Source organism: Tinamus guttatus, unplaced genomic scaffold (assembly GCF_059628265.1).
Source record: "Tinamus guttatus ecotype Peru unplaced genomic scaffold, ASM5962826v1 Tinamus_guttatus_pri_ptg000315l, whole genome shotgun sequence".
Taxonomy (NCBI): Eukaryota; Metazoa; Chordata; class Aves; order Tinamiformes; family Tinamidae; genus Tinamus; species Tinamus guttatus.
In genome coordinates this window covers 1,554,775-1,570,606 of record NW_028288849.1, presented here as the reverse complement: position 1 = coordinate 1,570,606, position 15,832 = coordinate 1,554,775, and the positions used below count along the sequence as shown (strand labels likewise).

The 15,832-nt window shown below is 37.4% G+C and overlaps 1 protein-coding gene across 1 annotated transcript in view; it reads right to left on the bottom strand.

The window, feature by feature from the left end:
- Positions 1-15,832, bottom strand: part of SEMA5A (semaphorin 5A) — a 179,983-nt gene that overhangs the window by 114,725 nt on the left and 49,426 nt on the right. The window contains exon 5 of the mRNA XM_088528915.1: positions 1,022-1,084. Coding sequence (XP_088385041.1) covers positions 1,022-1,084 — 63 coding nt within the window. The remainder of the gene's footprint in view (positions 1-1,021; positions 1,085-15,832) is intronic.

The window sequence follows — 15,832 nt, the reverse complement described above, 5'->3', positions numbered from 1 at the left end:
TGCATGCTAATGTGTAGTGACCAGTAGCTCTTATATAAATGTTTCCTATACTACAACAGGAGCAGAAGGATGGGAGAACAAGAAAGTTCCCCTATTCAGGCTCCCAGCCTTTCCTCAAGACTGCAAGCCCATTTCTCTGGCGCAAGCTGTTCCTCCATAAAGGCAACCAACTTTCATACATGAAGCTTTATGCTGAATATTCACTATACTCACTCTCTCTTCCTCTCTTTCTTCCTTTCTTTCCCCAAATAATCCTGCCTTTTTCTTTCCTCAAAATATAATTTGGTCATGTGTCACAAATTAAGCCTTGTTGTTCTTCATTCTCGGAAGGAAGCGGATATCCCAGGGCTACCCTGGTACATTTTTCCAAGCTTTGCTAAGAAAAACTGGTATTAACTGTTTGAAGAGAGAGATTAAAAGGCAGTAATTACAAGTACGCAATGGACGAGGCAGAAGATACCCCAACTCTACTCGATGACAGAAGCATTTGGGATATATTTTTGAAGCTTGCATCTTTTCAGATTTTGGGGATCAATACCATATTCTGGCCTGTTCTACTGAATGGAAGTCCAGAAATCAAGGGTCAAATTTGTAGTTAGTGCTCTTCATGCATTTCTGAGTTTTTTCTTTACACTTGATTCAATTAATTTTAATTATTAAGCAGAAAAATAATTAACTGCATGGACTTCTGATTTCATAATTATTTTGATAATTAATTTCAGTTCAGAACATTCACTGAAGAATATAGCATCAAAACTACCTATCTTCATATTGCACTTCAATTTGCTGTACAGAATAAATAAACTGTAGCTGGCCAAATAAGGATTTGATTAGGAAAACCAAAAATATGGCAAATCCCATGTCTACAGAGTTAGTGAATATTATTTTCATCAAAGCCTCAGTAAATATGAAGTAAGGAATGGGTCTTAATAAGGATGCAAAAAGGAGAGGTGAGCACCGAGCGACACCTGCTATTGTAATACAATTTTTTTTTTATGCAGAAGAGCTGTCATGGACTTACCTTTGATTTGCCTTTACTGTAGCAGGATCTTTTAGTAGCTTCATCACATCCCCACTCCACGGCCTGTAACCAAAAGAAATAAGTTATAAATGTGGAGAACACCAAAAGAGCGAGCTCAGCGATACCCAGGCCCACACCTGAACAACGGGCCTAAGGCACATGCTCATCATTGACTGGGGCTGATTCCAGTTATATTTGCATCTAAGCTTCTTCCCTTCAGAAAAGCAATTTTGCTAGTGAGAGGTTTTCAGTGAAAATAAATCTGGTGATCTCCATCTGCATGCACAGTTGCATTTGATACTGTTTACCCTCATTTCTGAGCTGCCACTCGTCTTTCACAGCTTTCCGCCAGGACTGTTAAGATGTGTTTGCATTGCTACAGTTTCACTGTGCATGAGCTAAGCCCAATTATTTCCGTATTTAACATTCAACAGCTATGGATTACAAACACCACGGCTCAGCAGAGCAGGTCGTATGCTTAGTGCTGATATTCCAAAACAGGTACATCCCTGACTCCCATAGTGGGACCTGAGTGCATTTGATACCCGCCTCCACTATTTGGCCTCATCTGTGTGTTCTTTGGGTGAAAATGCCACAAAGCAGTGTTTTTTTTTATTATTATTATTATTTTATTTTAAATCAGGACAAACTGAGATTTCTAAACCAGCCACTGTTGCCTAATAGCTGAAACTACAGCTTTTCCGCTTATATTTACCAGGAAATTATGAAAGATAATTAATTCAGATATAATATAGGTAGTTTTTGTACCTGCCTTTTAATCAAGACTGTACTAATAGCAAGCAGACTCTATAGCTAATTAAGAAAATATGGTGAAAAACTGTTTAAACAGAAAGGAAAATGCTGATGCAGTACTCTGATTTGCTTTTCAATAAGCTCAAGGCTGAGCTTTAACAGGCCAAGAAAGACAGCCTTATAAAACTAACACCATCATTGCTCTTCCTCCACCCAAAGCCTTCCTATCTAAAGCATTGGCTTTTGCAGACTACTGACTACAGCACATAGAGATACTCGGAAAACTTCTGGAAAAATCAACGTATGAATAACCACAACATTTATAGCAAATTTCATCTAGCAATGTGAAAGAAATCTCATCCTGTTGCTGTTGCTAAATAGAAGTCAACAATAGCTCGACTCTTTTGACTCCCATGCAAAAAGCAACTTATTTCCATACTGTAAAACACGCAGCAAAAGGTCTAGTCAGCTCCCAACCCAATCCAATAGGATACACTGAATCTGTATGTCACGTGGCACTCAATGTAAATATCTGACACTGAATATGTTATCTGTAAATTCAACTAAAGGTTCAAATGCTTGGAGAAATACTAGAACTACCATCAGGAGGTCAGAGGAGAAAGATTTACTGGAACCTGGGTACTTATATTGCAGGTTTGAAGGAAAGTTCATGCCAAAAACAAAATGAGAGAAATATGCCAAGCAATGAACAGCAGTAACAAAGATAAGGATTGAATTGAAAGTGAAATGTTTATCAATAAATCAATTTTCAGTGACAAAATAGCCAGCTTTCATTTAGCTCAGAAATCCAAGGTAAAAGAGTAGTTTCAAGGAGAAAGATGTAAAAGACAATAAGTACACAATGTCACAAATCAAGCAAACTAAGGACATTTCTTGGGTGCTGAAGCTTTTTGGAAAAGAAAGGCCAAAGTCTTTTGGGAGGAGAAGCTCAGAAGCCAAAGAAAACAGTTCTTCAGGCTTTCCCTGCAATCCAAGAAAACTACACAATGCCAGCAGCAAACTGGTCAGGAAATCACTAACATTGTTATTAGCAGAACCGGAAGAAAACTTTTTTCCCTTTTTCTGGCACCCATGAAATGGATATATTAAAAGATGGATATGAAATGTTAAATCATCCTACGATACTTCTGGATACAACAGCAACTGATTCAGCAATCCAGGTAAATGATAATGATAAATTATTACAACTAAATATGTTTGCAAGCTAACCAAATGCAGTATTTCTGGGAAAATCCTGCTGATGACAAAGCATATTGTCTGGAAAATAGGAAATGGGTGCAATCACACTACCAGGTCATACTGTATGTGTGTGTTTGCTACAGGCACACACAGTAAATATAAGTGTGCTTGCTGCAAGGTCATGCTGGGTTCCATTGCTGATGGGACAATAATAAAGCAGGCTCCAAATGAAACAGGTTACAAAGGCATCTGAAGGGAGCTAAGTGGTCCAAAGTATTGCACTGTGGCTGTGTATGGAAAGATTTATATAGTTGACTTTGGATTTTCAGGGAATTTGTAGGAATTTTCCACAAAAGGGAAATTCAGACATGCCACAAGGTCTACTGATAAGGTAAAGGGAGAAAATAACATGGAACACATCTCAGGTAAAACGGGGAAGGAAAGAGAAGAAAAGTGTCTTGAATCTTTCACATATGAACACCAAACAGAAAGTCTCAAAATCTCAGAACAACAATAAAACCGTTCTTTTAGTGTTTTTTTTTTTTTTTTTTTTTTTTTCCCCTCTTCCCTCAGGAAAAGATTAAGGCTTTTAAGTTTTAGTTCTGAAATATTAGACTGGCACAAGCAAATTGTGTTATTTATGAAAACAAATGCAAAAATTCAATTTACTTAAAACTGTTAGTGTCATCTATTCCTCATGTTAACTGTCATATTCTCTTACTTGTCACTGTCTTCTAATAACTCTATGAAGTTCAGGTGAGTGGCGCAAAGAATGTACACTATGTTGGCTATTTGTTCCAAAATCAAGGCTTGCAGACAGACCCTAAGTTTGTCCTGTTATGATGCTTAATAAATAGCTCTAATTTTCATTTAACAAAACACAGCCCTCAGCATTCTATGTAGTCGTTTTATAATTAATTAATATTTTAATTCTATCTAATGTGGCAACAAAGTACACAAGCAAATTACAGGTGCTCAAGCTTGCCTGCTGTAAGGAAAAAGGAAACAGGGATTTGAACATTCATACTGAAGAAAACAAGAACAGATCATGCATCAGCTAAGTGCTACCTGGGCACCATGATCGTACCTGCGTTTAACAACAGGGCATCATTCTGTCTCTGATAGCAGGCTGACAGTATTTATATGCACGGCTTTTACAATTCAGCTATCAGTAAATTCCTTCAATGCCTTTATAAAGCTAAAGTCTTGGCTTGATTTGCTGTTTTCCAGTTTTCAGCATAATTACATTCCATGAGACATAAATAAACCTTAATTCTTTAAGAGACATCAGTAGTGCAGTACAGCATCTACAGTGGGATCTTGTACCCTGAGAAATTCAGCTGGAGTGGTCAGTTATGAGAGCTGAACTCACCCCTGTACCCAGTCATGGGTCATCTTTGAAAAAACACAGATTGCTTTCTTCTGTCAAAAAATACGCAAAACACGAAGCTCCATACAGATTTCTGACTGAACAGAAACACATCTTTGGTGCACATTCAAGTCTAGGTTTATACTTCAGTCTCAAGCTGATGTCAGACATGTTTTTGTACAAGCTCAGTAGCAAATAACTCTATCAGTGTTTTCAGACATTACATCACTGATGTTCGTAAGGCACTTCAAAAACTTTGGATGAAATTCCCCATGGAAATTTTGAGGGACTGTGGGAGGAGAGAAATTCCAGAGAGGAAACAAGTTCCAAATCAAGCTACATAGTGAAACTATTATGTTCAAAATGAAGAAAAATCTATGTCCAGCATCAATCAGCCTTATGTAAAGATTACAATATTAAAAATAATTGTATTATTTTGCACAGTAAATATATTTTAGTAACTTCCTTGCTGTCATCAGTGTCAAAATCTTGCTCAAAAGTCATCGGTTGTGTCTTTAGGGGGCAACCTACATGAATGTAAAGCAATTAGCTCCAAAGGAAACTGAAATAAATCTCCAATCTAAGCAGACTTATTCAACTATCATACAAGGCATCTAAAAGAAAACTGTGAGAAGTGTGGAAGCAGTGAATGATATTCAAGTCCTCCTCTCATTTCAAGATAGTTCTCACTATTTTGAGCACCAAGATAGTTCTCACGGGAGACATCTGGAGACCCCTCCTAATCTAAATTGTTCTCCGATTTTTCAGAAATATTACAAACTACAACAGAAGAAACAAAAACCCAAACCATGTGCAGCTAAATCAAATATAGTCACTTTATACACTTATAGCTTTAATTACTTTGACATAAGTTTAGAGAGAAAATTTGCAATGTAGGAACACAATCACGAAGAGACTAGCCAATCAATTTCTATTTGATGTACAATTAAGGTAACTACTAGCTATACTTACAGGTAAACAAAAAGCACATGGCTTCCACCTTCATCACCAGAAACCACACACATAACCAACTGCATGCTCAGATTTCTTGGAAAAACTGCGCTCCCATGGCTAGGTGGATACACACAAGGGATGGGGTAGGCGAGTACAAGTACGTATATATTTATGTATATGCACTCTTTTAAAGTGTAAAAGAAGAATGTATTATTACATTTCACAGTAAAAGAAGTTAATTAGCCAAGGACTAAAAAAAAAAAAAAAAAAAAACAGAACAACATTTCAGACAGATGGTCCAGCGCTCCTTCGGCAGATGGCTCTGCTAATTAGATACTGGCAAAAAAATAGCATTAAAGAAGATGGTTTAATTACATGGTGCCAAAAAGTAACAACTACATGAGATTTCCTTTTTTTCTTTTTCATGAGATGTTTGCTTTCATCTCTGCTATCATGTATTTAAACAATGCTTTGGGGAGCTGGGCTATAAAGGCAGTAAATGCAATAATATATGCCAACAAACAGGAGTGACGTGCCCTTATTGCACACGTCAGTCCAGCAAGGGACTGTGTGCTGTGACTTGCCTGGCTAGGGTTTCTCACAACACATAGAATTAGCTCCCAGTGAACATGTATGCTGGAGTTCACAAAAAAAGAAGCCATAAAGAAGAATATCAGAAGAGCAAATGTGAAGCATGAAGACACAGAGATGTATTATGGCCACAGAACAGCAAGAAATAAGCAGAGGTAGCGTTTGATGGTTTACCAGGATCTTTAAGGCATGTTTTGGTATAATGGCATCCCTAATCTTGCCATTAGACTTAATTAGACTTAAAAGTCACATTTGGAGGGTGGACATTCTCTGTGGAAACACTAAACAAAAAAGATACTGGAAAAAAAGGATTTCCCTTTAACAGAGGTTCTTCTTATGGCTCACCTGCTTCCTAGGGACCAAAGGCATCCTGGTTAGACCCTCTTAGAAAGTGATAGGCCAGCAACGTATATCAAATTTCCAACACGACAGGGACAAATTCACCAGTTGGCTACATTTATTGCTGATACATTGCAGTCAACCATCATGTATAACAGCCAATTCTCATGGGAATAACATTGTGTTGGTTTTCATTTATTCAGAATCAGCTTTTACTATTCAACCATAATTTAAAAATTAGAGTGAACATTTATATATTTTTGATGTATAGCCGAACATATATTGATATGTGTATATATTTACACATATGAAGCGAGCACTGTAAAATATATGAAAATGGACACAAAATTATGCTCAAGTTTCCCAGGATTTGATATATATTATGACCTGTGAATGCCATATGGATATGTAATTTCATACTTAAAGCAAGTAATATATAAAACTTTATATGGCTTTTAGGATAAAGTTGATGTCAGCTGAATTTTGTTTCAAATATTCTAGCTTGAAGTACTTAAATAAAACCAAAATAAAAAGCAATCCCTCCTCAGAAGAGAAGTATGTAGACGCATTAAAACAGTCATTAAACCCCACCAACCCATGAGGTGTCCAAAGGCCATAATAGGCCTACTTTATTAACTACACAAATAAGTAAGTATTGAAAATTGTCAGAATTCTGTCAGAGTTGATATGAAATAAGTAAGATTTTTTTAAAAAATTGGAAAACAATTTAGATTTACTAAATCATTCACAAACTCACAGTGCCAGGCTAATCCACTAACTTTAATGAGACAAGATTTTGACCAAAAATGAACACTTTCCCAAATCCGCTCAGCCACCAACCTCCACAGTTCCTCCTCGTGTTCTTCAGAGCTTTTTGAGTGACACCAAAAATCCAAGTAGTTTATATTTCATAGGGGAAGGTTTATATAGCAATGCTTAGTTCCAAACCCGGGTGCCAGGAGCTCAAAACTTGAGCATGTTTGGAATCGGCGCTTGGGGCCTTGCTCATGAGGAGTTACTCAAAAAAGTAAATGAATGTGACAGTGGAGCCTCCAATGTTGTGAATATTCAACCACAATATTTGGAGGCTTTTCTGTTACTTAAGATAATTTAAAAGTAAATGCAGGATTGTGCCAAAGAGGTAAAACAGCACAAAATGTGCTTGCATTCCCAAACCTGGCAGCCATTTGTCAGGTAGGAACGCAGGTATTTCTTAACATGTCTTTAACGGACATTATAGAATTATACTAGCTACACTAAATTTAATATAGCGTCTGAATCAAATGTGAATCATTTAAGATTAATATCTGTGCCAGTAGAGTGTATTTTAAAGCATTCCCTGCTTCTGGCAAATCAGACTGACCTTACTAGGCTCCATGACCTTTTGCAATGTTCTTATTTATTTATTTATTTTACAAATAAGGTTGTAAGCATGGAAATGGGGAAGCACGGACCGGAAGGTGCACTGCTTTACTGCATATTACCTTGCAGTTCAAAACACCTGCAGCATTAAAGCGTGAGCCAGGCTACCAGCCCTCCTCGCCTCCGAGGCAGGGAGCAACAAGGCAGGATTTGCTTCACACAGAGCTCTGTGCAAATCCTACCCCTTCCTGAACCCCTCGTCAGGATGCACTGCTACACAGCCCTTGTGTGGGGCTGCTGTCCACACATTGCCCTGGGACACCCAAACAGCTGGATTCTAGCTGCCAGATGTGCAGTACAAAAACAAACACAGGAAGCCAAAAGATATGGCAAGGAATGAAAATTGTAACATTTTCTACGTGTTCTGAAATAGCTGAATGCTATTCTGCATGATTCAGAATAGAAAAAGAAAAGTATTTATCTTATATGTGCGTAAGCAATTTTGTACATAATGAGAAGAGAATGAAAATTGTCATGTCTATTTGTGTGTTTTTTACTTATTTATTGAAATACTTTTGCCATTAGGCTCTACATGACAGCAGGCTCAATTCTGATAATACTGGCTCCCACCTATAGTTCTGGAGAAACTACCACAGAGTTACTTAGAATAATATTCTAATTAAAACTGGAAATACGTGAACAGTGTAGGTAAGATGGTTTTGGACAAACGAAAGTAGAGGGAGAGCAAAATGATAAGAAAAGTAAAAGAAATGTAAGAAGAACCAGTTTGCACAGCTTGTATAATGAAAAGCAACTGAAAAAAGGAATGATTCAACAGCAAAGAAACAAAACCCAGATTTTCTACATCATTCTAATTAAATGGAATTAGCACTGAGGTGATTTTTGGGGGAAAAAAAAATGTTTTCTTCTCTCCATTTAAGCACAGATAGATAAAGTTATTAGAAAGTGACTGAGACAGAACAACAGCATATAATAATAATAATAATAATAATAATAATAATAATAATATCATCTTCACCACCATAAAAATTTCTAGGACTTGGCAGCAAGAATGATGGGAACATGACCGGTCAGTCACTCACGAAAAGAAGAAATGAGGTAAGAAACAGGCTTAATTTTTAATAAGTAGATTTAATTTAACCAAAAATAAGATAATCTGAGAGAAACAAAATCTCAAGAATGTGGAGAATATTAAAAACAAAAAGAGGTACATGAATGAGTGCCATTGGCATAGAGATATTATTGTGAGCTGTGGAGAAAGGCAAGAATAGCAGGTTGAGAGTAATACTTAAATACACAAAGCACAAGATGTTTAATACAACAGAAAATCTTGAACCTCCAGCTATTAGGAAAATCACTGGAGTGTAGCTATATAGATAAATTATACCTAAATCAAGCATTGACGAAGACAAACCAACGAGGACCAGGATTAATAACCACTGACAATATGAGAAAAGGCCTTCAGGACAGAATCACACATCCCAGTTGCAAAAGAATGAACATAGGGCACAAGGAGGACAGTAATGAAACCTGAAGTCATAACTTTATGATGAAAAGCTGTAAAAATGGCTAAGGCTATGAAAACAAAATGCTGAATAGAAGTTCATTTTTCTTGTTTTGATAAAGTAGAACCGAATAGTGTGGAGTCAGGTCAACAACCTACAGAGCGTTTCTCCTCGACGTTGTGTTAAATGTCATGTATGTTGCTAATGAGTGTAGGTCTGTGCTATTTGTATTAGTTGGGTGATACAAGGTTATTTCTGCTGGGCTACTGCTACCCCATTTCTGGGAGACAAATGTTCGGATCAAAAAAGATCAGTCACTGGCTTTTTAATTTTTATTTAAATATTAGTATATTCTGCAGAGGCAACAGAGAGATGCTGCTTAGAAAAAGATTTAATGTCTAAAGGTGTTTCCCTCACTGTGTGTTAATAAAGGATCTGGGAAAAGCAAACAGTCACTGACACAGTCCTCAGCATCGTGTCTTAATGAATTGTATAGCGTGCTTTTCATTTCCAGAGCAGACTCCACAAACAAGCCAACTGGACTCTCAATGCTGCACACTTCAGAAAATAATCATTATTTTGTAAAAATGTTTACTTCATTAAATTGCTTAGTCTTATTTCTCACTGAGATTGGATTTTTACAGATTCAGTAAATGGTTAAGCAGTTGTTATGAAATCTGATAAATCTGTTCTAAATAATTATGAGTTCATCTGCAGAAAACACTACAAACCTCTACGAACTATGTGTAACCCATTATCTGCCAGACTAAGTGATCCTCTATAACAGTATATTGACTATGCCTTAAGTGATCCAATTATTCAACATATATATATATTCAATATATATCCAAATGTAGTCCAATTATTTATTGGACTACTACTGAAAATTAATAAATAAAACACTGGAAATGGAGCATGGGAAAAACAGAAATCTGTATGATGACTGGCACACAAACTACACAGAACCACAGAATTGTTAAGGTTGGAAGGGACCTTTCAGATGATGTATTTGATATTACTGCATGATCCATAACATTAGAAGACCACAAACGAACGAGGAGAAAAATAAAATCATTAAAAATGGATGCCTAAATATATCAGACGTTCTGGGAAGAGTTTTACTGAGAGATGAGAAACTTAATTGAAGAAATTAATTTCTGAATTAGCTGTTCTTCTCCTCCCCTTCTCATGTCTTCTTTTCCATTTTCTGTTGTTAAAAAACCCTTTGATTTCTTCAGCTGAAGAACAATGCTGTACTTCTGTATTTTTCTCCCAGAAGCTGCAAGCTCAGTGGGGATGACTACAAAACCAAGATAAATAAAGCTTATTCAACAGGATGCCCAGTGCAGCTATTAGGGAAGCACTTCAGTGCAGCTCTGGGGCTCTTATTTCTTTCTGCAATGCCAGCAGCCATCCCCCATTATCAAGTTATACCTTATTAACAATTTTTCTCCTAGTGGGTATAATTCTTAGCTTTCTGTCATGGGTAAATATTGGAGTTTAATATAGCATAATAAAGGGAAAGCAACAACAGCAACAACAAAACCTCCTCTTTTTATTATAAGGAAATATTTCTTTAAAATTCTCCTGTGCTTTCCTGCTCAATCAAGAGTCCTTTGAAGTGAGTGTTCCAAATCCCAGAGCATTTACTATAGCAAAATGCTCTGAAATCAAAGGGAGTTTTGTCTAAGAAGTGCAGAAAGGAGGCTAGAAATTGTAAATATACCCAAAATTCACCAATGAAAACAGACTTGTTTTTGCACAGTAGCTTATAGTAGGGAAAAACCTTTAGCATATGCCCAGAGAACTAAAGAACTTCAAAATTAGATGTGAACCTATTCATGTACAGTAGTTACTTTCTTGTGAATAGTCAGATTGGCTTGAAACTCAGAGCAGTCTAATTCTGAGCACACTTTTACAAAGACACAATATGAGACATTTCAGAATGAACTTGCTATTATAAATCTAACGTATGGCAAAAGAAAGATTTTCCACATTAAAGCATGGGGAGGAATTTACATTATTTTACAACAATTTAATGACACAAACATTTGCTGAGCAGTCCTCTACAACATTCACTCTGATGCGCACCTCAAATGCTCTAGATTTTTAACAGCAACCAAAGTCAAACTCAGAGTCAAGAAATTATTTAAGGAATTAGACTCATTGTAGTGCTGAAAGATATTACGGGTTTTTAATAGCAGCTTCTGAACTGTCTGTCTCCTTGCAGAGCTGTGACACAGAATTTGGTCCCAGGTCGGCTCAAGAGGAAGTCTACTCAAAATAAAGTAGATTTTTTTTTATCTCAATTCACACTGAGAGCCCAAGACTCATGGAGAAAACATGGAGAAGACTCTTAGATTTGTTGGGCTCTTCAGGGAGAGAATGGAGCTCTGCCTAAAGTTGCATACACGACTACGATCTGAGGCTGTGTAGCAGGAAACAGAACTTGCAAAAGGAGTAAAATAACAGCTCTTTCCCAGTTGCCTTCTCAGGGAAAGCAAAAATCATGGCCAAGTTTGGATATTGCACTAAATAATAAATACGCATGTAGGCCAGCAAACTTTTGGAAAGAATCTTCCTTGCATTTGCTATAGACAAATCGTCTGGGCCTGTGCTATACTGTAAATAAGGAAGTCAGAAAAACAGTCAGAAAAGTCTCAGAAAAATAAAAACCATTCTCAAAACCTATCCTGGACAAAATTTCTGTCAGGAAAAGGCCAGAAAACTCAAGGAGAGGGTGCTTTTAGTCACTAGCAACACTGAGAATGCATGCCAAGAGGTCTCCACCCAAAACAGTACATGGACCCTGTTGAAATAAACATCCGAATTCTGAATATTATCTCCAAATATTGGCAATTAAGTATGGGCTGTATCTAGTCAGTGATCTAGTCAGTGAACTTCATAAAGCTAATGCATGGACAATCTTGCAGCTCCTTAAATAAATAAATAAAATGATTGCTAACTGTGCTAACCAGCACTGATTACTACTGGTACTCCATGAAATCAGAGAGCTGTTTTGAGATATATGTTATATTTTAACATCCAGAAAATAGGTCTTACTACTTTAAATGCCTCAGCACGGTGAAGGATCTCAAAAGATGATCTTACCAGCATGAACAAGCAACATCTTTATTAGTTATATTAGTTATCTCTCCCACCCACCAAAGCACACTTGTTTCTTTAATCTAATCTGATCTTGAAAGCTGCAGCTCTATTAGAAATCACTCCCAAAAAATCCCACAAAATCTGTACTCTATGAAGTTGGCAAGATTGGGCAACATGAGCTGTGTGCAAACAGGGACCAGCCTATGTGCTAAGGAGCAGAAACAGCAACCAAATAAAACTTGAATGTCATGCCACTGAATTGCGATTACACAGATGTCTTATTTTTTTTCCCTGAATTCTGCATTGCGGGTAATGCTTTACACACTTCCCTTATCAAACCAGCTAAAATCTCATGTGAGTATTTTCATTCATGATGCTCTGAGTTTGCCAAAAATCATCTTAGGGATGAGGGGAAGTGTCCTTTTCACAACGACTTCAGCTCTTCTGAGTACTGATTCTGACACAAACTTAGTTTGCTTATTTATCACCCTTCCAAAACACATGTATACGTCCTATTCTTACACAAGAGATTCGATGATACTGAAAACGACAGTGGTCCACTATTACAGGTCATATTTTTATGACCAATCAGTAGTTCTATCCCTTAGTAAGATTATGTTTCTAGCTCTTCACAGCATCTTTTGCACTTCTAATCTTCACACCTTTCTGAAACATCTACCATTTCTACTGAAATTTCCCAGGCTTAGACTCTGCTAGAGAGGAAGATAATGAATAAAAACAGTTATTTGTAAATGAAAATAAAATGTTTCAATCTTTCTTATTATAAAACTCTTGAGAATCTCTTTCTTTCTTCTTGCATACATGCTATCATAAAGTGATGGGAGAGAAGAAGACAAAATAGGAGACAGATTTCTGAGTTCTATTCTGTGCTCAACTGGAAAAGTCAATTGATGTTACAAAGTTACCAGGGTAATAAAACTTAAGCTTATATAAATTCATAATTAAAATACTATTCTGGGCCTTGGCCTTTTTTTTTTTCTTCTTCTTTTCCTGGGGCTATGATCTGCATACTTGTAACTTGATTGGAATGGTTGGCATATCCTCGAGATGGAAAACACAGTTGTTCTAGACACATGCACCAAAAACAAAACCCTTGCAAGAATGTCATGCATCCCGAAAACAACACAGCTAACAACAGTAACAGCAATATAAGGAAGGAAAGCGAGGTATCCTGACATAGGATAGGTATATGCTTTTCTTTACAGTCTCGATTGCTCCTCTTTACCCTCCTCTTTTTCAAAATAACTGCTCAGGAAGGAGAGCACCCGAAGCACAAATGTATTTGCAGACTATGAAAGCAGCTGAACTAATATTAAACAAAAGCTATCAGTAAGCAAAAATGAGAAGAGGGAGAGGCAAGTCTTTAGTCTTTGCTGGTTTTCATCTCGTCATTTTCCCACTTTCCCAGATCCTCTACTAACAAATTACTGCACTGAACCGCTGACAGTTGGGAATTATGTGTGGGAATTCCTTCCTTCCAAACATATCCGTGAGCTCCTCTATAGTGAAACTCTCTCTGTTAATTTGCACATTTTAACTAACAATTTAATTCCTAATGCTAGTAGGAGTATTTTTTTTCTCAGTACAAGGCAGTCACAGCATCAATAAGTAAAATCTTGTCACAATAATTGCATAGATTAGGTAATACTCTAATTGTATACAAAATCTTGTTTGATGCTGTGTTAGCTGAAAGGAACTTTCTAATACATTTTTTTCCCCTCACTCTAGGGTGGATAAGGTTTTTTATGCCTTACTGTTGAGAGACTGTCAACTTTCTAAACATGATAAACTAACCAGGAATCTCAACCACTGGGTTGTTGCTCTTGTTTTAGTGAAGAGAGATTGGTATCTAAAAAATCCCACAGAGATTATATAAATCTGATGCCAGGGAGAGCCCAGATAAGCACTCTGGCTTGGCAGGAAGCTGCACATAGTTAAAATGCATGCTTTAAAATCCCTCCCACTGCCCTCACCACAATAACATCTCTTATTGAAGTCTGAGCAGTTTTAGAGGCGACGTTCTCCACAAATGCTGCTCCAGTTCCAAGCTGAAACATGCACTTGTGTAACTTAAAACAATGCAATAAGGCATGCATTTCCGTGGGTTGGCTGCTTTCTTTTCATGAGAGAGTATGGAGGGACACATCTCCACATCTTACCAGAACAGAACAGTGCAATTTCAGTTTTAGTCGCCCCCTGTTACCTGTTTTCTACATGCTCCCCAAGCAAAATCCCCCAGTTGGAAGCAGGACAGGGTGAAGAGATGGCACATACCCTGTGCAGGCACCAGCTAAATCAATGGTGCTCACAGAAAATAAACATGCTGTAGCCCTGAGAAGACTTTTCAGGATTAGCAAGTATCAGTGTGTTTTTCACTGTAGGCTCATGGCAAATGGCATGAATCACCCCCCAGAGCAGCAGCTCTAGGACATGGTTCCATACATACCAGGACTCTTGTATGTACTTTGATAATGAAATAGTGAACCCTCCTTCAAAGACAGGATTTCGGACAGCAAACCAGTCCGATGTGTACTGCCACCAAGTGAGCGCAGCTGTTTATATTGCCTAAGCACAAAGCACAGGACTGACTTACTCAGCACCGCACCGGAGACTGCAGACAAAGGGACTGCAGTCTGCTTGGCATAGAATCATAGAATCACAGAATGCTCAAGGTTGGATTGGAAGGGACCTCTAGAGATCATCTAGTCCAACCCCTCTGCACACGCAGGGTCACCTAGAGCACGTGGCACAGGACTGCGTCCAAGTGGGTTTTGAAGATCTCCAGAGAAGGAGACTCCACAACCTCTCTGGGTAGCCTGTTCCAGGGCTCTGCATTGTACACATTATCCTGCTAACTCTGAGTGAAAACATGAAGTCAGGGATGCTCTCAGAATTTTACTTTATTTTATTTTAGCTTTCCCATGCATGCAGCCTTTTCCTCCCCAAGATACTTAGTATTTATACAAGTATTCAACATAAATCATCCAAATAAAATAATAATAATAATAAAAGCTAGATAAGCTCATGATTAACAGATATTTTTTGTCTTTTCTGGAGGAAGGAGGAAAAGATCGCTGAAAATAACTATACAAAACACTAGTACAAGGTCTTGAGGATAAAAACACTTGACCTCCAATTAAGACTAATGTTAAGGCACCTAAGATACTGAGCAATGCAGGCAGCCACAGACCTGTTCTCTCAATAGTGTTCTCTGAAATTCTCCTGCATGCACTATGAGCCACGATCACCGATCCTCAGTATCCTCCAGGAGATAATACAGAGATAGCAATAGTCAAAGAGAAAACAAATGACAAATGTTCAGAACAGATGTAGAGAAGGGATCAATTAAAACAGTGGTATACAAGCTTTGCACAAATGTGAGAAATCTAACAAATAAAATGGATAGAACTGATCTAGTTGAATCCTAAATGATGATATTGACCTACTACATCTATGAGAAATCTGGTGGAAGCAAAGCTGCGGACAACAAACTACAGAGATATAAAGTATACACATATGCTGATACACACACATATATAGCACAGTGTGCTGTGCTGATGGAGGAATATGACTATGTTGAGGTTTATT